At 47.8% G+C, this 22,951-nt stretch overlaps 1 protein-coding gene across 10 annotated transcripts in view; it reads left to right on the plus strand.

Moving 5' to 3' along the window:
• The window catches only part of PPP6R3 (protein phosphatase 6 regulatory subunit 3), a 1,665,951-nt gene that overhangs the window by 546,150 nt on the left and 1,096,850 nt on the right, over positions 1-22,951 (plus strand). For all 10 annotated transcript variants that reach the window (XM_086957827.1, XM_086957831.1, XM_086957834.1 and 7 more), the window contains one exon: positions 15,351-15,503. In XM_086957827.1, the coding sequence (XP_086813953.1) occupies positions 15,351-15,503 (153 nt within the window). The remainder of the gene's footprint in view (positions 1-15,350; positions 15,504-22,951) is intronic.

Below are 22,951 nucleotides of genomic sequence, written 5' to 3' on the forward strand. Positions count from 1 at the left end.
AAAGGCTAACCAGGCTTTGCTTCCCAAAACCTGCAAAATGTATGGAAAGGCATTGAGCTTTTGATAAGCTGATAAAAAAGAAGAAACTTTCCCTGTACTTTTCCAACAATTTACCCTTTTTACTGAAAATTCCCATCTGCTAAAACGAACTAAAACAATACCACTGTTGTAAAGATTCACACTGGTAAGTTTTGCAGTCTTTTATTTCTTAAATGCAGAGCCACCAACTCCAGCTGCCAGCCTGCCAACACTCCTCGTAAGAACTGTTCCCACACGAGACTGCTACCATGGTGATGGAACGCCAGGCTAAACAGCTCAAAGAAAAACCACAACACACACCAATATTGGTTCATAGATCTCCTTCACATCCAACAGGCTATTGACCAGCACAATATCATTTCATCTCTGATCATAAGGCAAGGTACATCACCAGAATCTAGTTGCTGACCTTGGTATCTGATTAGATTTTTGCCCACCCCAACAAGTACACACCCCTATGTCACAGGAAGCTCCGTAATGGGGGAGGATTTAACTAGAGGGACTGGGTTTGCATCCTCCTAATTATATGTCCATAAACTTTAAGTAATTCTCAAGTTTAGGTGGGGAGGAGCTCCTTTACATAGAGTACCCAACAATACCATAAACACACTAAATCTGTTCACGTTTGTTTCTCTAGTTGAAGTTTTAAGTATAGGCTTATCACAGAGCCATCATGCCGAGCTAGGGATTGCATCCTCCTAATTATATGTCCATAAACTTTGGGTAATTCTCAAGTTTAGGTGGGGAAGAGCTCCTTTACATTGAGCACCCAACAATACCACAAACAAACTAAATCTGTTCACGTTTGTTTCTCTAGTAGAAGTTTTAAGTATAGGGTTAGCACAGAGCCATTTATGCCAAGCTAGCGAATGACAGCCTCTTGCCATATTTATAGGTAAGTCTTTGAGAATTTGATTAGCAAGTGCCATCTATGCAGAGCTGAAAAATGACAAAAGCTTTTTACCACTCCAGGCTCAGTATTACAGCTTTGGATTGGTAAAATACCGTCCAAGCCAACCTGGAAAGAATCAAAGCAACCCCTGACATGGTTTTCTCTAGGTGTAGTTCATCAGAGAGGTATAGCTTTGTCCAGACACAAAGCGCACCCAGTATGAGTCCGCACAATACCCTTTCACGCTTAGAGTGCCCCCTAAATTATGCAAAAAAGGAAGCCTTGGAACTCTGGCTTATTCCCAAGTTTAGGTGGTGAGCAGCTCCTTTCGATCTGTATTTATCGATCTATATTGGAGAAGTGTATGTGTATATATATATTACCTACTGGCGGTCACCAGTAGGTATATATAGTTAGGACCTAGTTACCATAGGAAATCCCCAACATTCTATTGGGAATAACTTTGGCGCAGATTGAGGAATCTGCGTGTAATTTTCCTTAAAATTGCTTCGCTCCACTCCTTCCCTGAAAGTTTCGGGGAGGATTCGTCAAGCGGGGGCCGAGAAAAAAGGGGGGTCCCAAAATGTGTTTTCCCCATGTTAATTTCCATAGGGACCTTTAGACACGGCTACAGCCCGAACGGCTGAATGGAATTACACCAAACTTGGCAAAATGGTAGGGACAGGTATGCAGTAGTGCCGTTTCTATATTTGGTGAAAATCCCTCCAGTAGTTGTTGAGAAAATGAAATTTGAGCAAAATATATATCTATATGCGCTCACCGTACACGCACCGTACACGTACATGCGCGACCCTTACGTGCGCGAGCAAGTTTCTGATTGGCTGGCAGTCAACTGTCAACATTCCAAACTGTCCAAACCAGGAAGGGTTAATTTAGGTAGAAAACAATTCTTATTATTGAAGAAAGAACCTCTGACAATGGTGTTATGTTTTATATCCTGAATTGGGCTTTTCCTGAAAAAGGACTCAAACTATATTGCCTTATCAGTATCGCTGACATGTCACTCCTACACTACACCTTGTAGTCCTGTCAGATGTAACATTTCCTATACACTAATTTACACATCTGTGATTGTCTCTGTGCAATGTGTGGATGTAAAGTGCTCTGACACCTTACACTGGTACGAATGGTGCTATAAAGTTAAATGGATTTGAGAGACGATTATGGAAACTTGAGGTGCACTCTTAGTGGGTGCCAGTGAGGGAATCCGTAGCAGAGGTGTTCATTTGGGGGGCACCAACAAAGATTGTCGCACAGGGTGTTAATGCCGGCCCTGGGCACGGGTCAGGCTCCAAAAGCAGGCCATGCAGGTGCTCCAGGTGACTGAGCCCTGGAGCGCTGGCAGCTGCCTCTACCATTGGTAGGATATCCCTCACTTGAAAATCGCTAGGGAAGCTCAGGAAATCGCTTGTTAGCAGGGTGTGTGCTTAACAGGCATCTTCGGTTACTTCTGGGCGCCTCGTTTTTTTAAGCTTCTCAACAGTCTCTCTGCCTGTCCCATGTGAAAGTGTGACATTTCCTGACTGTCTGGTGTGTTTGAAATGGCTGTAGTGCTGGGATGTCATTCACAAGGGGAACACAGCATCTGGAGCGGCCCTTCCAGATGCACAGCCTGTCGGTAAATCTTCCACTTTTTCTGAGTGCCATTCCTCTACCATTAAGTGGGATATCCCCCCCCGCCCCCCCCCCGGCCCCACCGACCCTTGACTTCTTTTATGTGCTCTTTATTTGCTGGCACTCGAAGAAGAGAGAAGTTGTGATAGCAAAGGGTGCCTGGGCGCAAGCAGTGTAAGGCAACAGGGAGAGAGTGGGATGTCCCTCCGATTAAATGGTGCTTCGCATAGTATGCCAGACAACATAGGACATGCATACCAAACAAGGATCCATGCTGGGGGTGGAGAGGGCTTTGTTTGATTTTCAAAGTATATATACATTAAAAACATTTCTGAGTATTCCATTTAAACAGGAATAATTTGAATTGTAAGTGATTAGCATGGAAATATGGAAGTCTCAAGTTATCTAGGCTTGGTGAAGTGTACCAATTGCACCTACCCCTTTTTTGGCACCCATGTTAGCTTTAACTTCTTTCAATGGGTTCCGGGGCCAACTTCTCCCTGGAAGGGACTGCATGTGTGGGCTTTGCAATTAAAAGGTTGTGCTCGAAAATCTGATATCGGTTCAGCCCTCGTGCGTGGACACTAACTGGACACTCCTGAGAAAAGCAAGCGTAGCAGTGATGCAAGTACATTTTCATCCTCAGTGCACCATGAGAAGTGACCCTTCAAGCTACTTATTATAGTGCCAGCGTATATTGGCTATTGCCCATAACATAAAAATACATAACATACCGTGTATTTGTTAGCGCAGGTTTTTCAATACTTTGAATCTGATTCCTGTGCCACCTGACATAAATGAAGGAAAGAGGGCCCTATATCTAGTTTTTTTTCACCCGGGTCCCACGATATCTTTTAATAAGCCCGGGATCCCACGGCTTTGCAGCATCCAAGTGATTCCACACTTCACTCCCTCTGCACCCAGGGTTTCCCTTCACCACCCTAGGACCAAAGTGAATATTTGTGCACTAAAACATTTAGAAAAAAACCCAGCACTTTTAAACACGAAAAACCGTTTTTTACTGGTATGAGGACCTGTCCTTGAATCCCACTGATATATTGTCAATTCACGCACACAATCCAGCACTGTGAGGACTGTAGTCAAAACGCTGTGCATGTGCCTCGGCCGTGACACTTTCACTCTGGGGATGACCCCTGTGCTCAGCGTCTAGTTGGCCACCCTCCCAGCATGTCTGGCCTGTAGCACAGCCCCCTTATGTAATTCCAACACAGAGATCCACTCAGAGTTGCATATGTGCACAATCATTTCTGATCTGCAGCTGACACTTCTAGCCCAGTACTGGGGCACCTCACTCACTGATGCACCTCTACCCAGAAGTGCAGTGGCATAGAGTAGAATGGCGCATAATTCGGCCATCAGCGCAGTAGTTGTGGCGTGCAGCTGCAGCATGGGTGCACCAGTTGCCTCATATCAGTCCTGTGGGCAGGGGGCCTGCCTCATAAATTAATTGATGCGCTTCTGAGCCTCTAAATAGTGAAGATGGGTTGGCCCTCTCCTGTTTACCAGCCCAGCATCATCGTCTTTGTTGTAGCACATTCTGATGACCAAGTTATTGATAGATCTACCCAACTATAGGGGCAGCAATTACATGTTACGGTACGTTATTTATGTTTATATAATGCAGTCTATGGAAAATATGGCCCAAGGCCCACAGCCCAAATGCCATGTCTGTACTTAGTTAGATGTAAGCAAAATGTTCTATTTAATGTGTTGTGTTGGAAGTGTGTGTGCGTTCCAGGCTATTAAAGTGCTCTTCGGGGCCCAATTGCAGCCAGCTGTATAGTATATCTGCACTACGTGGGGTGTATGCAAGGTCTGTCCAGAGCATTCAGTTCGATGCATGCATGTGTTTTAGTATTAGATGTGTTTATTAAATGTCACAAAAGGACAGAATACAGTAGAACTGCCAAAGGGTCACGAGTCAGCCCAAGGACCGACCCATAAATCAGCGTAAGGGGAAGGTACCATGCATTAGCCATGTCATGAGGGAACAATGTTGTACACAGCAAGCCGCCTACAACCCAGGACGGGCCGGCCGCGTCATAAATATAATGAGGCAAGAAAGCATCCCTTACACACATCGCCCCATCTGCCATGTGAGGAGGCGTAGATCCTTTATCCATACTACGTAGTCCGAGTCCAGCCAGCCTCCCCTCCAGCACTTGCCCAGTGCCATGGCACCTCCAGTCAGCCCATGGCATGTCGCACTTCAGTCACCTAAAATAATCAAAAAGAGGAAAGACCCCTCCCCAGCACCCCCCCCCCAACCCAGTACCCAACAAACCTCCTCCCACCCTGTGATCCCTCTTCTCCCCACCACCCCTACCCTCCCCCCTGTGGCCAAGGTCCTCAACTAGCCTCGCTGTTGGTCTCCTCTATTTGTCGGAGCGAAGTCAGACTGTCTCGCCTCCGGATCGGTCTCCGTCAGCCTCAGCAGTCGGAGATATTTCGGACAGGTCACCTCCGTGAACTCAGAAGCCAGTAAGGGTAGGAATGACTTCCATAGCTCGGCATAACAAGCCCCCTCCCTGCCCTAGTCAATGACAACCTTTCCATGCCCAGAACCATCCAAAGGCGGTGGAGCCAGCCCTGGTATGTGGGAATTTGCTTTGATCGCTAGTGCGCCACAATATTCTGTATTGCTGACTCAAACGCAATGGCTATCAGGCGACCCCTCCGTGATCTTAAGGGATAGGTCAATGTATTAGGCAGTCCCAGAAGGACGTAGGAGGGGAAAACGTGGAATGTCTGTGCAGAAATGAGTGTCTATGTCCGTTAAGATCTGGCCCCAGTATTCCTGTAAGAATTGACACTCCCAGAATGTGAACTAGCGTGCCAACCTGGCCACATCGGCGCCAGCAGAGGGTATCTTTGCCACTGTTCATCTTGTACAGGCGCTCAGGGGTGTAGTACCAATAGGTCGCTACCTTCGTGAGTGTATCAGTAAGCCCCATATGGTTGGCCGAATGGCGCGCCCTGTAGTATATCCCTTCCCAATCCTTGTGAGTAAGGGATCTCCCAAGCTCCCATTCCCAACGCACCCTACCCGAGTTGTATGTGTGACTATATTTTTGCATGAGTGTTTTATAGAGGTCAGAGATCAGTTGTTTATCTGTGGAGCGTGTGGTCAGCCAGCGCTCGAACGCCGTCAAGCGCCTATCCGCCAGGGACCTCACTGCAGTGTTGAGCGCCCAATGTCTGACCTGTAAGTATCGGAGTCTCTCAGATTCTGGCATGCCGAACTCCTGACGGAACTGCGGGAAAGGAATCGCACCTTCTGGCCATAGATATGATGGAGGGTGCGGCAACTGGCGGGATTCCAGCGTGCAAAGGCCTGTTCGTCTAGTCCCGGGTGAAATTCCGGGTTCCCGATGAGGGGGTGAGGAGCGATGGGAGGGTGGTAAGTTCCTAGCTGACCCCTACTCGGTCCCAAATTTCTAGCGGTACACTGGTGATATAGGACGCATAGAGATTAGGGGGCCTGTGTTTGCGACGCATAAAGGGAATCTCCTGAAGGGTCCGTCCAGCGACAGCCTGGTCTTGAAACAGCCAATGTTTCCCGGACTCCCATCTAACCCATTCCGCTAGGTAGCGCAACTGAGTCGCTTGAAAATACGTTGCCAGGTCCGGGATCCCAATCCCGCCTTGTTCCGGTGCTGCGTTGCTATCCGCTGCTTCAGACGGGGCTTCCTTCCGTTCCATATAAACTGCGAAAGTTCCGACTGCATCAATTTGATCCAGCCTCGCAGGGGAGCAAGGGAGATCGTGCGGAAGAGGTATAATATCTGGGGAAGGACCGTCATCTTGACAGCCGCTACCTTACCCAGCCAAGATAGCGGGTAGTATCTCCACTGTCCCAACTCTCGTTTAATTTTCTGCCTCAGATGGGAGTAATTAATCTCCACAGAAGCCTGTAGGGAAGGCGCCAATTGTATCCCCAGGTACGGGACTGATTCGAGGCCCACTGTATGGGGAACTCTGCCTGTAAGCGGGCGCGCGTGTGTCTGTCTTCAGCGACAAGTCGAGGGCCACTGACTTTGTCATGTTGACTTTGAAGCCCGATACCCAGCCAAACTGCGCGAGGTCAGCAATGCACGCCGGGAGGGAACTCTGGGGGCAGGCGAGTGATATCAGCACATCATCAGCATACAGGCTTATGGTGTGGACATCTCCCCCGAACTTGATTCCTTGCACTTTCGGGTCTGCCCGATTAGTTGGGCGAGAGGCTCCATATAAAAGGCAAACAATAGGGGGTCTAACAGGCAGCCCTGCCTGGTACCCATCTCCATCTTGACCCTGGGAGAGCTGCAACCGTTGACCCGGACCGTAGCAGAAGGGAATTTGTAGCAGTTCAATACTGTTAGAATTGGTTGTTTCTGGTTGGCTAAGGCTGACGCCAAAGCCAGGCAGAAACCACCATTCTAGTCGGGGCAAGGGAGTCACACGCCAAGATAACCCCTGCTCACCCCCTGGTAGCTTGGCACGAGCAGTAAGGCTAAACTCGGAGGCAATGTGTAAAGCATTTGCACCAGCACACAACAGCAACAACATACTAGGCACACCACAAAAGGAACTCCACACAAGGTTATTATAAAATAACTTTTGTATTGTAAAAACACATCAAATAGTATCACACAAATTACATGGTGCCAACTGGCATGGGCAATATTCACAAGGGATTATGTGCAGGACAGGGCCACATGGGCCAGTGTCAGAATCAGCACTTCTAGAATAAAGAATAATAAAGAATAAAAATCATAGTAGCACAAATTAGCAACTATGGCACATAACCAGTAACCACTGGTAACAGGAACCAGGACATCACTAGGTCCACCTGTACTAAGAGAACAACCACCTCAGAATAAAATACATTTAGGGGTATAAACAAGAACACATTACCCATGATGCATGAAACACATTCAGAGGAGTAGTAAAGGAAAAACACATGATGCCTAAAACATTCAGAGGTGTAAGGACAACCACCTAAGTATCACACAGCGTTTAGGGGTCTAGGAAAGAATACAATACCCATGATGCATAAATATACATTCAGAGGAGTAGTAAAGAGAAACACATGATGCATAAACCTACACATTCAGCGGTGTTAAGAAGAAAGCACATGATGCAATAAAATACATTCAGAGGTGCAGCGCAAGAAGACACATGATGCCTAAAACATTCAGAGGTGCAGCACAGGGAAAAGAAAGACACATGATGCATAAAAACATTCAGAGGTGTAAAATCAAGGAAGACACATGATGCATACAAACATTCACAGGTGCCAGAACATAACTCAATAGCGCAAAAACACACAGTAGGCAATTACCATCCTAAACATAGCAGGTAACCAGATTGCGCAAAACTTACATAAGCCACCCTTTGTGGCAGTCCCTAGGCCAACTGGCCTTGTTGGGGCTCAGACGCCCTGTGTCCAAATGTCAGGGCGCGCTGCCAAGCAGCGCCAGTCCAAGCACAAGCCTAAACTTGCTGGGCACCTGTGAAATCCCAAGACCTAAACGGTGCAGCTGCCCACTAATTGCTGGGCAGCTGGGAATCCTCAAAACTGCGCCAGGGCCCTCACTGACCCTTAGGCACAAGCTGCGCCAACTGTTGGAGCCACACAGGCTCTGGCATAACACGTGCCCAACGTTGGAGCCACACAGGCTCTTAAAACAACTGTGCCCCCTTGAGCCTCTCTGGGCTCTGAAATCAAATATGCCCCCTAGAGCCTCCGTGGCTCTAAACACAAAGAAATGCCCTTCAGAGCCTATCTCAGGGCTCTACAACGGTGGGGCGACCCTCTGCCAACCTGGGCCGCCCTGCTTGCCCCAACAGCATCCAGGGCCTCGCGCTGCACTTAGCACCCGCCGGGAGCTTCCCCCAGCAGCCCCTCACTCACTGGGCTGCTTCTCCATTGGCGGGGCTCCTCCGGGCAGGCAGCAGGACACCTTCTGCGTTCGCGGTGGGGGCAGGCACCGGCAATGTGCCTCGCGCCCCCTCCGCTCTTCTTCTCTCGGCGGCGGGCATCTCCGGTCTCCCTCTCCTCACGGGAGACTGGAAGGACACATCCTGGCTTCCCTCTCTCGCTGCAGGGCTCCCTCGACCCACGGGAGCCCTGTTCGCCGGCCGCCATGCTTCTTCTTTCCCCCGGGCTGCGGGAACACAACGCTTCCTCTCTCCCTGGGCTCGAGGAGCCTTCCCGGTCTCCCTCTCCACACGGGAGACCGGCAACGAACGAGGGAAAGCAGGCTTCCTTGGGGTGGACCAATGAGGTCGCGGCTCCCGGACGAGCCTCCCTGACGTCGCAGCTTCTGCAGGCCAGGCAGCCAATCGGAGCGCGGCTCTCGGGGACAGGCCTACGGCAAAGGCCAATCGGAGCGCGGCTCCTGTCGATGAAGGGCCAATCAGGTCGCGGCCCCTTCGTTTCTTTCTCTCCGGCTTCTGATCCATTTCAGGCCCCCGGGCCGCGACGGTGAGAACACAGGGCAATGCCGGGTGGGCACCGGCTTTACATAATTACTCAAATCGTGGTGGGCACTCGATCGGGCCACCAATCGAAGCGCTCTCCATTGCTATAGGACCAACCAAGGTCCAGGAATAATCATAAAGCGCTCACAGATGCTTAAATCAGGAATAAAGCGCTCCCAGCGCTTAACAGTGAAAGTCAAGCGCTCCCAGCGCTAAAGATGCAAAAAGTCCAGGCACAAAGTCCTCCAAGGAATGCAGGACATCACAATACAAGTCCATCAGGTGTCCAGGGGCTAGGCTGGGCCCAGGGATTCCCCTGAGCCCAAGCAGCAGCACGCCCCTGGCAGATTCAAGTCCACAAACAAGAACAAATTGGAAGGGGACACAGCCCCTTCTTATACAGAGAAAAGTCTTTGAAGTCTTTGTGCAGGCATTGTGAGAACCAGCTAGAACTGGTTTTAGGGAACTCTCTTCAGTGTCGGGGACAGAGGTGACAGTCGCCCAGCAGGAGGTGGAGCCAGCATTGTGGTCAGGCAGACACAGCCCTAGTCACTCCCAGGTGCCATTTCCTCCCACTTCCTTGGCAGCAGATGCAGCCTTTCATCCACGGGCGGACTCAGACAACCTCCTGGGGTCTCTGCAGCCCCTGTCACCCTCAAACCAGACAGTCAATCCACAGCAGGCCCAGGCACTCTGGGCCAGGCTCACCAGCCAATCACACGCCAGACACAAATTACACAAATATGCCAACTTCTAAAAGTGACACTTCTAGACTAGACACATTCATGCCGCATATATCATTACGCAGCATTCATTCTCACGAGTTCGTACATATCAAACTCGCCCCTGCACTCCCCACACATTAGGAACTACCATGGGCATACATATTCCCCATTCATTCCTATGGGAGGGCAGGTCACTCACCACACATACACAGAGAGCTCAAGCACTTTACACTGTACCACAGTGAAAAAGTGCGCAGAGGCCTAAAATCACCACCACCAGGTTCCAGAAACAGGCTAGGAAAAAGCAAAAAGTCTCTGGGTGAACCTGCCAAAAGGGCCGGGTCCAACAAATACCCTGGTTCGGAATTTGGGTCCTATGCCGGCCTTCACCAACACCCTCTTCAAGTAGGGCCAGTGCACCCTATCAAAAGCTTTGCCCGGTTTGAGGCGAGAGATGGCCGCAATTACCTCCTCCGTACGAATGTCCCTCTCAAGGCATTCAGTCTGATCTGGAGTCTGAGCTAGTAATGGAATGGCCTCCAGGAAGTCTGCCTCCGCCTCCGGAGGGTCAGCTGCGTATAATTCAGCGTAGAATGCGCTGAAGGCACCTGCTATAGCATGATCTCCCTTCACTGGTGAGCCTTCCAGGCCTCTTAGCTCCCGAACTTCCCGTCTCCGCGTGACCTTGCGCAGCTTATGTGCCAAGAGGCGCCCGCACCTGTCTCCACCCGTGTAATATGCGTGGCGCAGTCGCAGGGCTGCGTATTCTGCCCTATCCAGATCTAAGGCCGCAAGCTGCTGGCGGGCGATTCTTAACTGCCGCCATACTCTTGAGGCCCTGTTCTCCTGTGTATCTGTTCCAGTTCCCTGGTCTGTCACGTGAGCTCCTCCCTTTTGGCCTGATGTTCCCTGTTCTCTGCTGTCGAGACAGAAATAAACTCCCCCCCTAAGGACAGCTTTCATGCATGTGTTTTAAACAACTTACAATGCTTGTGGGAGCTGCGTGCCATCTATCTATATGGTATTTCTGAGCTATGTGCTACATAAGCTCTACCCAGTGAGCGCTACTATGTCGGTGTGTGGTGTACGTTATTGAAAAGTGTTGTTGGGTGCTACAGTGCACCACAACAGTCAGCTGTACACTTTATCTGAGGTGCACAGTCAACATACCTTTGTAAACTGTTTACAGAGGCTTATTTTTTTTCTGGTTCCATTACCCCGGGCCCCCCACTCTGCCTATTACTTGCATTTGAAATTTACATTTACAGCTGTAGTGCGAGAATGCATTTCATGAAAAGAAATATAAAGTAGAGTTGCCAAAAGAAAAATACCAGCCATGTGTTTAAAGAGCCTGGAAAGACCTTGTCTTGGCACTAAATAGAGTTATTAATAAAAAAGTATGTTTTCATTTGTAATGTGACTTTCTGTCTTTGTTCTCGTTAATTATTAGTCATGGAGCTCATCATTCAGGCAGCCCTAGAACACAATTAAAGTGCATTCTATTTATATTTGCTGTTAGAAGTATGCACAGGTAAGTGCTGAAAATAGAGCTTAGGTGACTGCTTATTTTTGTCGTTGGGGCAAAGTGGTAGGTGGTGGGCTGGGTTGCTGGGGGGGAGGGCCTCATTGTGCTTTACAGGAGGGCCCCCTTAAGTTACGTTACGCCACTGGGCATAAGAGGGAACACACCAGGCCTCCTGCAAGCTGCACCCAAACCTAGATGGACCGGTTCCTCCAGGGCCTGGGTTCGCAGCCAGTAGCTACTAACGCTGCAGCTCGGGTACTACATCGCCCCACCCCCCTCCTCTTCACCTTGCAGCCTCACTCAATCTGCCTGTTGCTTTACGGCTCACTCACCTTGCCTGCCTCTGTGTTAATGCCAGGCGAGTATGTCCAGCACAGGGGGTGTTTGTGGGATACCTTCCCTGAGTAGATCTGGTGGCAGCCAGTTATATTGGGCTTCCAATACCAAATCTCAGATCGGATTCTCTGATCAGGTGGCCCATGGTCAATGGTCTTTCTAGTCCAAGGGCTAAGCTTCAGTCTTGCTTGTGATGATTGTCTTCCCTTTTCAAAGCGCCTCTGATACCATAGACACTCCATACAAAACCTGCCGAATAAATTCTTTCCTACCTTCATGCTTCATTTTTATGGCCTCCACCTTTGCTGAAACCCCTCCATTGGTGGACGTGTTCCCTTAGCCCTTTTCACAGGAGAATCAGTATTGCAGGCTATAGCTGATACTAGTGATAGATGTCTCCTCGGGGAATGAGGTTACATCTGGTCTAGAGCTATATCCAGAGCACCACAAGGGCATAATATATCAACATCTTGTTACTGAGTGAAGGTCAAACTGGCCCCAAAGGATGTTCTGCCTTGCCTTCAGAAAGCAATTCAGCTAAAATAAGTCAACTTCTGTTGTAAGTTAGTAAAGGTATTTTTTAATGCAAGAAAACTGGTTACTAGTAGTCTAGGGTCAATTTTTTTCCATACATAATTTATCAGCTTCCTGTAAGATAAGTGTTTACGAAGTAGTTCATTTAAGCATTCTGCAAGGGAAGGTAGTTATTTATCCTTGGTAACCACCTTGTAGATGCAGCCGATATCTCAGACAAAATCCATATGGCCCCCTTGTCTCACTTCTTAAGAAAAACCTTGATGAAACTGATGCAACCAATGTTTTGGTAACACAAAATCCAAATATTTCGATCACATGTATCCAAAATTCGGCCCTTTCTTTAATTCTGATGGCAAGCAACATTTTGGAGGGCTACCTTTTGGCTTCGGTGCTGCCTCATTGTACGAGAAATAGAACCTTACAAATTCAGCATTGTTTCTGTTAAATGTTTTCACCCTAGTAATGATTTGGGGCAAGCATTACTGAAGGTATTTACATGGTTCTTATGGGGGGTCTGCTAATCCTAGTCCTATGGCTGCCTCATCACTAAATCCTCCTATCTACCTTTACCGTTTTATATGCTCCTTGAATTGGCACTGGGTTTGAGGGAGTGTGTGATGAGGAGGGCGGAAACTTGATTGTATACTGTGCATTTAAAGTATTAACACATGAATTGTGCATATTTTGTACTGCCCAAACATCGCAGTGGACTTGAGCAGTCTTTGGAGCGGTTTCTAAAGTGTACACTGTCATGTGAAAATATAGACGGCAAATAAAAAGTATTTTGAAATATTTGTCAATATTGTATAACCCTGTGAGAAATTCATCCTATTTCATATAAAAGTACATAAATTCCATCATATTTTATTACTGGATAAATATACTGCTGAAACTCCAGGTAGCATAATTTGGGGCACGTTTTTTTTGTCATTTAATTTATAGATATGTATGCAATCTCACGATTTTGACATTCCATGACGTCTGTTTAGGTCTCGCGACCTATCGCGCGCAAGCGCATTGAGCGGAGCGAGAATTCATGTCGGCAAAATCCTCCTCAAACCAAGGGCTTTCAGCCGCGGTTTTCTTTAAGTTCATGTGAATCACGTGATGAAACAAGCACGCGCATTCACGGCCGCAGAGCACATCAAAGGGCTTCGCCCAGCGTGCCCTCTGCAGCTTCTCCTCCCCTAATTATTCATGGCCGGCCGCAGGCTGACCTTACTTTCAGTTTCCCCGTGTTGCTTCATTTCATTCATGTTTTCGTTTCCGAGGACTGTGTGCTTCTTACTTTCAGTTTCCCCATGTTGCTTCATTTCATGTTCATTTCTTTTCATGTTTAGTTTCCGAGGACTGTGTGCTTCTTACTTTCAGTTGCCCCGTGTTGCTTCATTTCATGTCCATTTTTTATCAGGCCCGACGTGTCGCATGCAAGGCCAGCCTCTGCACCCTCTGCACTCCTCCCCTCGCTCGCATTCCCAGGCTCTCCCGCCCCCATCCGACTTCCCTCCCACACTTCTCCCAAGACAGCCTTCTAAACGCTTCGTGCCTCTTTACCCACTACCAGATACTCCCAGCCTCTTTACCTCCCTCTTACAGATTGCTGTTTCTTGCATTTGAAACGGGTTTCCATCTTCCTCTTTCCAATTTGTGCGATTTACTTCCTTTGCTCGCGTGCGCCAGGGCACACACACACGGCACTCTCAAGAATACCAGCCCCCACTCTCAAGAAAACAGCCCCCACCCCTACGATGACAAGGACACCTCCTCCCCGCCAGAACACACCTTCCCTCCACTAGTAAAACAAGCACTGGCAATGCCAATAGGCAATAGTCTCTCCCCGTCCCTTTTCTTTTTAGAGACCTTCCCGTGTATTAACGTAACTAAATTTCCTACACTCCTCGGTTACTTGCTTCATCATTCCCTCTTCACTACGTTCTCTCTGCCTTCATCACTCTCCCTCCCTGTTCCATTTTTTATTTTTTGATGATTTCGCTCAACCTCACGTTTCCCACCTTCCGTCATACCGTTGCTTGAGGCCATGAAAAGGACGCTGCAGGATTGCACAGCCTCGCTCGAGTTGCCCACCCCCTCCCTCTCCTCTTCCGTGACTCGTATATAACAACTGAGAACAGCACATTATTTAACAACTGGTCACAGTTGCTAATCACGCTCAGTAGCCAATAACGTCTGATCACTCGTACTTGGCACTATGCTTTATGCGATTTTTTGACACAATGTATTTTGTGTTAGCTCTTAGCGCCCTTGCCTTTTTCAAAACGCTCGGGGTATTCACCATCTTCTGATGTTTGGAGTCACCGGAATACATCCTACAAAAGGAGCCCAGAAAAGCTGGGACTCCTGAGACAATAAAGCCAGAGGCATTGGATGGCGAGCCGCAAAACAACCGGAAGACAATCGCAAGTCCACACAGTGAACCCAATACTTGCACGGTCACATCTAGAAAGGTAAAACTCTCCTCTCGCCTGCCGTGGGATGCATACGTGTGACCTCGGCATAATTAGCCTTTGAAAACTTTGGGGATTACAAACGCTCGCGGGTCACCCCTTCCAGCTGAGCTAACAGACTGATGCAAAGCAGATCGACAGCACACAGAAGGCGGCGCTGGCCTCTCTAATTAACAAGCACTGGCGTTGCCAATAGGTCTCGCAGTAGGAAAGTTGGAGCTATTGGTTTTGTAAATAACATTTTATATTTATATATCATTGACAATTCCAATAACGATATATAAATATAAAATGTCATTTAGAAAACCAATAGCTCCAACTTTCCTACTGCGAGACCTATTGGCAACGCCAGTGCTTGTTTTTCAGTTGTATTTATTCGGTTTTAGTCCTAAGCTTCTTACAACAATTTACCTTAGCAGCTCTCCCTTCCCCTCTCCCATCCCAAAATACCTCCCTTCCCGATTCTCTTCTAAGTATACAAAGAATAAAGATGGGTATCTTTCCCTTAAATATCAGCTATTAACTCAATCGTAATTTTAAGCTTGCTTTAATGCTTGTAGTTAATGTTAGTCTGCTATAGTAAAATATTTTTGAAGTGTTTTCAAATACTCCGAACATCCCAACTGTTTAGTAAATTGAAACGCGTTTACAAGCAAAGAGTAACAGTGCCATTAAAGACCATGTTATCCCTTTTTTTTTCCATGTAGACCAGCGTAATGAAAACGACTTGGGGAATTCTCGATCCACCTGTTGGGAACACTCGCTTAAATGTAATTCGGTTAATATGTGGCCTCCTTCAGACAAATACACACAGTATAAACCTGGAGTTAATTGAGCTGAACACTATAGGAACAATACTGGTAAGATTTATCTTTCTTGGTAGTTGTAACTGGTTTGAAGCCCAAAACTGCATTGGTGAACAACTATTTGAACAACGTGTAGCTAACTATCTGGATGATAACTACTTCAATAACTCATTATGTGATCAAAGTAGGTAAAGTTTGGGCTCACTCTGTCTCAGCACAAATTTGTTCAAGGACCCTCAAGTATCCATTTGTACAATTTGTTAAAAAAAGGCGTCATTACTTCTCATGATGCATACATACGTATTTTTTTTGTTGCAAATGTAATTTGTTATAACCTTTTGGACTATTTGAAAATGAAAATATTTTGTGATCTGATCCCCTATAGAGTTTGTAGTATAGTTCACATTACATTTCTTCATTTGTTCAGAATCTGCATTTTGTACAGTAATGTGTAAAACCTGTCACATTAAAGAAGGGTTTCCCTTTTTGCTAAAGCTAGAGGAAAGCTCTGGCATAAAAAGGATCTCGACTGGGGGTGAGTGGTTGAAAAGTTTCAGCACTCCATTCATCATCTTGTTGTGTTTTCTGTTTGGTTTTTTTAAAACAGATTTTATCAAATTACACATATACCGCAGGGCTCTGAAACCCAGAGGCCTCTGCACAATCAATAAACAACCTCATGACTTTGACTTTTTTGTTAAGGAAAAGAAATGCAGTAAGGATATAGAAATGCAATGCAGATGACAAATCCCCCGCCTTCTTTTAAGAAAACAAGAAGAAAAGGAAGCCCCACCCCCCAGTCGCACATACAATCTATTAATCACAATTGGAGCAAGGCCTTGCACCACACCCATCACTCCCACCCATTCATGTATAAAATCTAATACCATGTGTACCCATGGGGTAGCATCAATCTGGGGGATGGGGTGGGGGGCAGAAACCCTCTCCACGATCGGCTCCAGCATTTATTTATTTAGTGTATCTTGTATAGCACGCAGCTACCCCAACGGGGTGTCCGGCGCTCCTGTGCGATCTTAAGCTGATTTAAATGTTTTTATGGATAGGGGGTTTAGCAGAACAGGAAGGTTTTTAAGGCTTTTCGAAAGGGGAGTTCGTCCTGGATCATCCGGATGGAAATTGGGAGCTTGTTCCAAAGGGCAGAGGCACATACTTGAAAGGTTTTTCCGCCTGAGCTGGTTTTTTTTAATCTGGGAGTGGTAAGCAGGTTTTTTGAAGAAGAGAAGGGGCCTGGAAGTACTGTAGAGGGAGAGGCAGGCAGAAAGGTAAGCAGAGCCCTTGCCCCTTATTGCACGATGTGCCAGTACTAATGCTTTGAATTCTGCCCTTTGTTGTATTGGCAGCCAATGTAGTGTACGGCGGTAGGGTGTGATGTGCTCACGTAGAGGAATGCCACTAACCAGCTGTACTGCAGCATTCTGGACTGTCTGGAGTCGGTGGCATAGACCTGCAGACAGTCCAGTGTATAGGCCATTGGCGTAGTCCAAGTGCGAGGTGATCAACGCCTGGACTATGGTCTTCCTGGGGGTGTTAGGTAGGTAATTGATGAATTTTCTCACCATCCTTATTTTGGCAAAACATGCTGCAGAGACTGTATGAATTTGTTATTGGAAAGATAGGTTGGAATCCCATCTGGCCCCTAGATTTTTCACCGATTCTTTGGGCTGGGGAGGGGCACTCAAATCGAGAGGCCACCAATTGTTGGGATCCAAAGGGGATGGCTGGTGAAAGAATAGTACCTCCGTTTTTCCGGCGCTAAGCCGGAGAAAATTGTTGTCCATCCATTGGGCGATGGTACGCAGGTAGTTTTTCAGTGGGTCAAAGGTGGAATCTGTGATGCTATTGAATGTGAATAAGCGTTGAATATCATCTGCGTAGGAAGTGGCCTTTATTCCAGTTTGGGCGATGATTTCAGCAAGGGGTGAGAAATAAACGTTAAATAGGAGGGGGCTCAATGAGGAGCCCTGGGGGACACCCCACCAGAGCGGACGACTGTCCGAGGTATAGGGAGCGGTGAACACTGCCTGAGTCCGGTTGGACAGGAAAGATGTAATCCATTTTAAGGCCGTACCCTGGATACCTTTGGATTGTAGGCGGTCCAGGAGGAGGGGGTGGGAGACGGTGTCGAATGCTGCTGACAAGTCAAGCAGCACCAACACCGCTCTTGATCCCTCGTCCATCCTCCAGCGTACAGCATCGGCCATCTCGATTAGTGCTGACTCTGTGCTATACCCTGGTCTAAAACCGTGCTGAGTCGTGAAAAGCACCATGTGTTTCTAAAAAATCTGCCTGTTGTTGCTGGACCAGTTTTTCGAGTACTTTGGCAGGCGCTGGTAGAAGGGAGATAGGCCTGTAGTTGGAGGGTTCACTGGGGTCGGAATTGGCTTTCTTTAATATGGGGACCAAGCGAGCATGTTTCCATGAGTCCGCGAAGACACCAGTGTGCAGAGAATCATTCCAAATCCCATTCAAAATGGGGTTGAGGATGGGTGCCAAAGATTTGTATTGCTTGGCAGGCCAGGGGTCAAGAGGAGAGCCGGATTTGCATTTTAAAATCTATTTAAGGGATTGATCCATGGTAATCTCTTTAAAGTTGGAGAACGTACAATCTGATCCAATGGCGACAGTATTGGTTGCACACAATTCTGGATTAGTATTGCCGGGGAAAGAGTCGTATATAGTGGCAATTTTGTTTTCGAAAAAGTCGGAAAGACTATTGCAAAGTGTTTGAGATACCAGAGGAGGTCGTTTTAGATCCAGGGGTTCGGTGAAGGTTCTCACTGTGTTGAATATTTCCCTAGATGACCCCTGTGCGCGGTTAATTTTCTCTTCCAGAAAGATTTTTTTGTGTTCAATATTTTTTTTTCTGTATTCTTTTTGGGCAGATTTATAGAGGAGCTTCTGGTCGGGGGAATAAGTTAATCTCCAGCGTCTCTCAAGGAGCTTACATGCCGATTTGCTTTTTCTAAGTTTGTCGGAGTACCAAGGGGCAGAAGGAGCGGAGCGGTGGGTTTTGATGGGCCTATTAGGGGCGAGGAGGTCGATGGCGGAAGAGATCCAGCCGTTGAAATTGGTCAGTCGGGCGTCTAGATTAGAGACCGTGTCCGAAGGATGGATAGGGGAAAGGTGGACGGCTAGACTATCAGGAAAGATTTTACTCCAGTTTCTGCCTAGTGATTTAGCCGGGCGTGTATGGCGGTCTTGTTGGTGCAGAGAGAATGAGAATGGAATAAAAAAGTGATTTGACCAGATCACCGGGAGGGGTTCACTTATGTATAGTCTATCCAGGTTGGTACAGATCAGGTCGAGAGTATGACCGGCCTTATGTGTAGGACTGCAAATGAGTTGGTTTAGTCCTCCATCTGATAAAGTGGAGAGAAAGTTGAGTGTTGTGGGGTCCGAGGGATTATCGACATGGAGGTTAAAATCCCAGAGGAGGGTAAAATTTGCATAACGCGATGTTGATTGCAGAACATAGTCTAACAGAAGCGGTAAGTGGGATGTTTTTGAGTTAGGGGGGGCGGTAAACCAAAAGGCCAGAAAAGGTAAAATTGGCCGCTATTTTGATGCAAAAGGGGAGTGCTTCAATGCGTTCCAATTGTTTGTAAGGGAAGGAAGAGATAGCCTAGTGAGATCTATAAATTATGGCAACTCCACCTCCAGGGCGAGAGTCCTGTCTATTAGCGCACAATATACTGTAGCCAGGAGGTATGGCTAAGTGAATAGCGGGATTAGTTTCGTCCCCTAACCAGGTCTCGGTTAAGAATAGGAGATCCCATTTTTCCTCTTCCCGAGTTTGGGCTATGTCGATAGTGTTTTGCTAAAGAGCGGCAGTTAATCATACCAGATTTTATGATTAATGTGTTTGTAATGGGAGAGTTTAGTGCCAACGACTGAGTAAAAAAGCATTCGTGCCTTAAATCATTCTTGGGTAGTCCTGGGCTGCAGGATGTAAAAGGAAGGTGAGGGGTGAGAACATGAGAAGTGATTGATGTCGAGGTACAGTGAATGGGCTTAAGATTCTTAAGCGTTGCACTGTCGTAGGAGATGAGGGAAGGGGGAATAGAGTGTAGCATTACTTGCGACTGTGGCCTCTTCGGCGCAGGTCCGGCGCGTACACTGATCGCGTCCTGCGTGGAGGCATTACCTTCCGTTTTTATAGTGGCCAATAGAGAGCGTGTAAACGCTGCCCAAACAAAGATGGCCGCCAAAGTTGATTCAACCTGGCCGAGACTCTGCTCTCTCAGCGCCCAAATCGGCTGAGGGTGGTCCGAGTGTCAAGGGAGAGTCGGTAGCGCTTAGTAAGTCAAGCGGGGTCAGGGGGATAATTGCCACCACTTCTTGAGTCAAGCAGGGTAAAACAATTACATACAATTTGTTCTGGCAGTGCAGCTAAGCTTTGTGGTCAAGCTAAGTGCAGTGAAATTAAAAGCTGAGAATTCAGCGTGGTTTTAAAAGGTGCAGAAAGTAATGACAATCAAACAAATAAAACTACCTCCCGGCTTCCGCCTCAGGAGAGGATTAGATGCACAGCACAACTATCAGTCCATGATAGTCTGCCCACCGCTTCCAAATTTGATAATGTTTCTGCAGGCAACCTCTAGCTATAAAAATTGAGAGTTCCAATCCCATATAAAAGTCCAGACCCCTCTTCCACACAGACACTAATGGTGGAACCGGCGCCTTCCAAGACCTGGCGATATACCACTTTGCTAACGTAAATCCTAACATAATAAGATGGTGCTTATAAATGTTGCCCCCAATCCCATCGATTACGTGTAGCAATACCAACTTCGGCGACTGGGGCAGGTCCCAGCCTAACACTTCTGAAAGGCAGGACATCACCACTCTCCAACTGCACTAGGGAAAAACAAGCATTTGCAATGCAATAGGTCTCGCAATAGAAAAGTTTGAGCTTTTGGTGTGTGAAATGTAAAGATTTTTGATTTTTTTGTTTGGTTTTAAAAATACGAAAGTATTCATTTTGGTAATACAAATGGCAGTAGTTATTAAGTTAGCAAATGTTACATCTACATCAATAGGTCTTGCATTAGGAAATTTTGAGCTATTGGTATTGTAAATGACACATTTTTTATTTCAGTATTGGTTTTGAAGATAGCTAAATAAATAACTTTGTCATTTACAATGCCAATAGTTATAACTTTCGCAAATGTGACACCTATAGCATTTGTAATGCAATATGTGTTGTATTTACGGGACTTACATGTATTGCTATTGCAAATAACAATGGTTTTTAATTTTTTTAAATAATTAATACTTAAATAAAACGTATTGTAATTTATGATAGCAATAGTTTAAACTTTTGTAAATGACCTTCGTGAAGATTGTGTTAAGTGTATTTTATTGTGACGAAAATCCAAGAACAGAAGTGAAATATTAACATCTTTTTGTGACATTTATAATTAAGTTTGAGACATTGAGAGAACATATTTGAACCAGTTGTTGTTGAATGTTTGCACAGATTGATGTTGTGGTGCCCCAGAGTAATGTGGTGGTGCCCCAGAGTAATGTGGTGGTGCCCCAGAGTAATGTGGTTGTGCCCCTGAGTGATGTGGTGATGCCCCTGAGTGATGTGGTGATGCCCCTGAGTGATGTGGTGATGCCCCTGAGTTATGTGGTCGTGCCCCCCGAGTAATGTGGTCGTGCCCCCCGAGTAATGTGGTCGTGCCCCCCGAGTAATGTGGTCGTGCCCCCCGAGTAATGTGGTCGTGCCCCCCGAGTAATGTGGTCGTGCCCCCCGAGTAATGTGGTCGTGCCCCCCGAGTAATGTGGTCGTGCCCCCCCGAGTAATGTGGTCGTGCCCCCCGAGTAATGTGGTCGTGCCCCCCGAGTAATGTGGTCGTGCCCCCCGAGTAATGTGGTCGTGCCCCCCGAGTAATGTGGTCGTGCCCCCCCGAGTAATGTGGTCGTGCCCCCCCGAGTAATGTGGTCGTGCCCCCCCGAGTAATGTGGTCGTGCCCCCCCGAGTAATGTGGTCGTGCCCCCCCGAGTAATGTGGTCGTGCCCCCCCGAGTAATGTGGTCGTGCCCCCCGAGTAATGTGGTCGTGCCCCCCGAGTGATGTGGTCGTGCCCCCCGAGTGATGTGGTCGTGCCCCCCGAGTGATGTGGTCGTGCCCCCCGAGTGATGTGGTCGTGCCCCCCGAGTGATGTGGTCGTGCCCCCCGAGTGATGTGGTCGTGCCCCCCGAGTGATGTGGTCGTGCCCCCGAGTGACGTGTGGTGGTGTCCCGGAGTGACGTGTGGTGGTGTCCCGGAGTGACGTGTGGTGGTGTCCCGGAGTGACGTGTGGTGGTGTCCCGGAGTGACGTGTGGTGGTGTCCCGGAGTGACGTGTGGTGGTGTCCCGGAGTGACGTGTGGTGGTGTCCCGGAGTGACGTGTGGTGGTGTCCCGGAGTGACGTGTGGTGGTGTTCCGGAGTGACGTGTGGTGGTGTCCCGGAGTGACCCCTGAGTGACGTGTGGGGGTGCCCCTGAGTGACGTGTGGGGGTGCCCCTGAGTGACGTGTGGGGGTGCCCCTGAGTGACGTGTGGGGGTGCCCCTGAGTGACGTGTGGGGGTGCCCCTGAGTGACGTGTGGGGGTGCCCCTGAGTGACGTGTGGGGGTGCCCCTGAGTGACGTCCCTGAGTGAAGTGGGGGTGTCCCTGAGTGAAGTGGGGGTGTCCCTGAGTGGTGTGGTGGTGCCTATGAGTGTTGCCCCAGAGTGATGCGGTAGTGATCAAATTAAAAGTGCTGGTTGTGGAGTGAGAGTGATTTGTTTATTTTACGGCGGCGGCGGAGATCAAAGAAAACGCTAACACCCATATGGAGAGGAAGGGGGTGAGCTGCCTGGTGAGTTGAATGCGTGTGGCAACCAAGGGAGAGCGCGGCGCGCGCTGGAGAGGGAGGGGGTGGGCTGCCTGGCGAGTTCAATGCGTGTGTCTACAGTGGTTGCAAATTGAAGCACTTTTGTGGCAACAGTGGTAGCAAATGGAAGCCCTTAATACTGTTCAGCTCAATTAAACAAGCACCCAAACCCCGAGTGAGCTGTTCCGCCTGGCACTGGAAAACCGAGAGATGCATATGTCGAGGTATAATGCTGAAAAAACAGTCTGCCGAAGGTCACAGAGTGCCAGCTCCTTCATTGGGAATTCAGGACAAAAATGCGAAAAATAGAAAGGCCCTGGTCCGAGCTCTGCACGGCATGTCGGCCTTTCATCCAGACGAGGGTGATAAATGACGTCTCATTAAATTGGGTAATGGCAGGAACATCTTTGTTACAGCGGAAGAAACCACAGCCACAGGCTCACCAGCTCGAACACATATTGAACACAATTTCATCCTCACAGAGGATGAGATTAGAACTTGATGTCACAATATTGGTTCTGGTCTTGGATTTGCCAACACACCCTAATCTTTCGAGAGGAAATGATTAATAAAAATAAAGTAACACGAACATAACTTCTCAGAAGAACATCACAATTCCA

This window comes from Lissotriton vulgaris, chromosome 2_1 (genome assembly GCF_964263255.1).
Source record: "Lissotriton vulgaris chromosome 2_1, aLisVul1.2, whole genome shotgun sequence".
In the NCBI taxonomy this organism is placed as follows: domain Eukaryota; kingdom Metazoa; phylum Chordata; class Amphibia; order Caudata; family Salamandridae; genus Lissotriton; species Lissotriton vulgaris.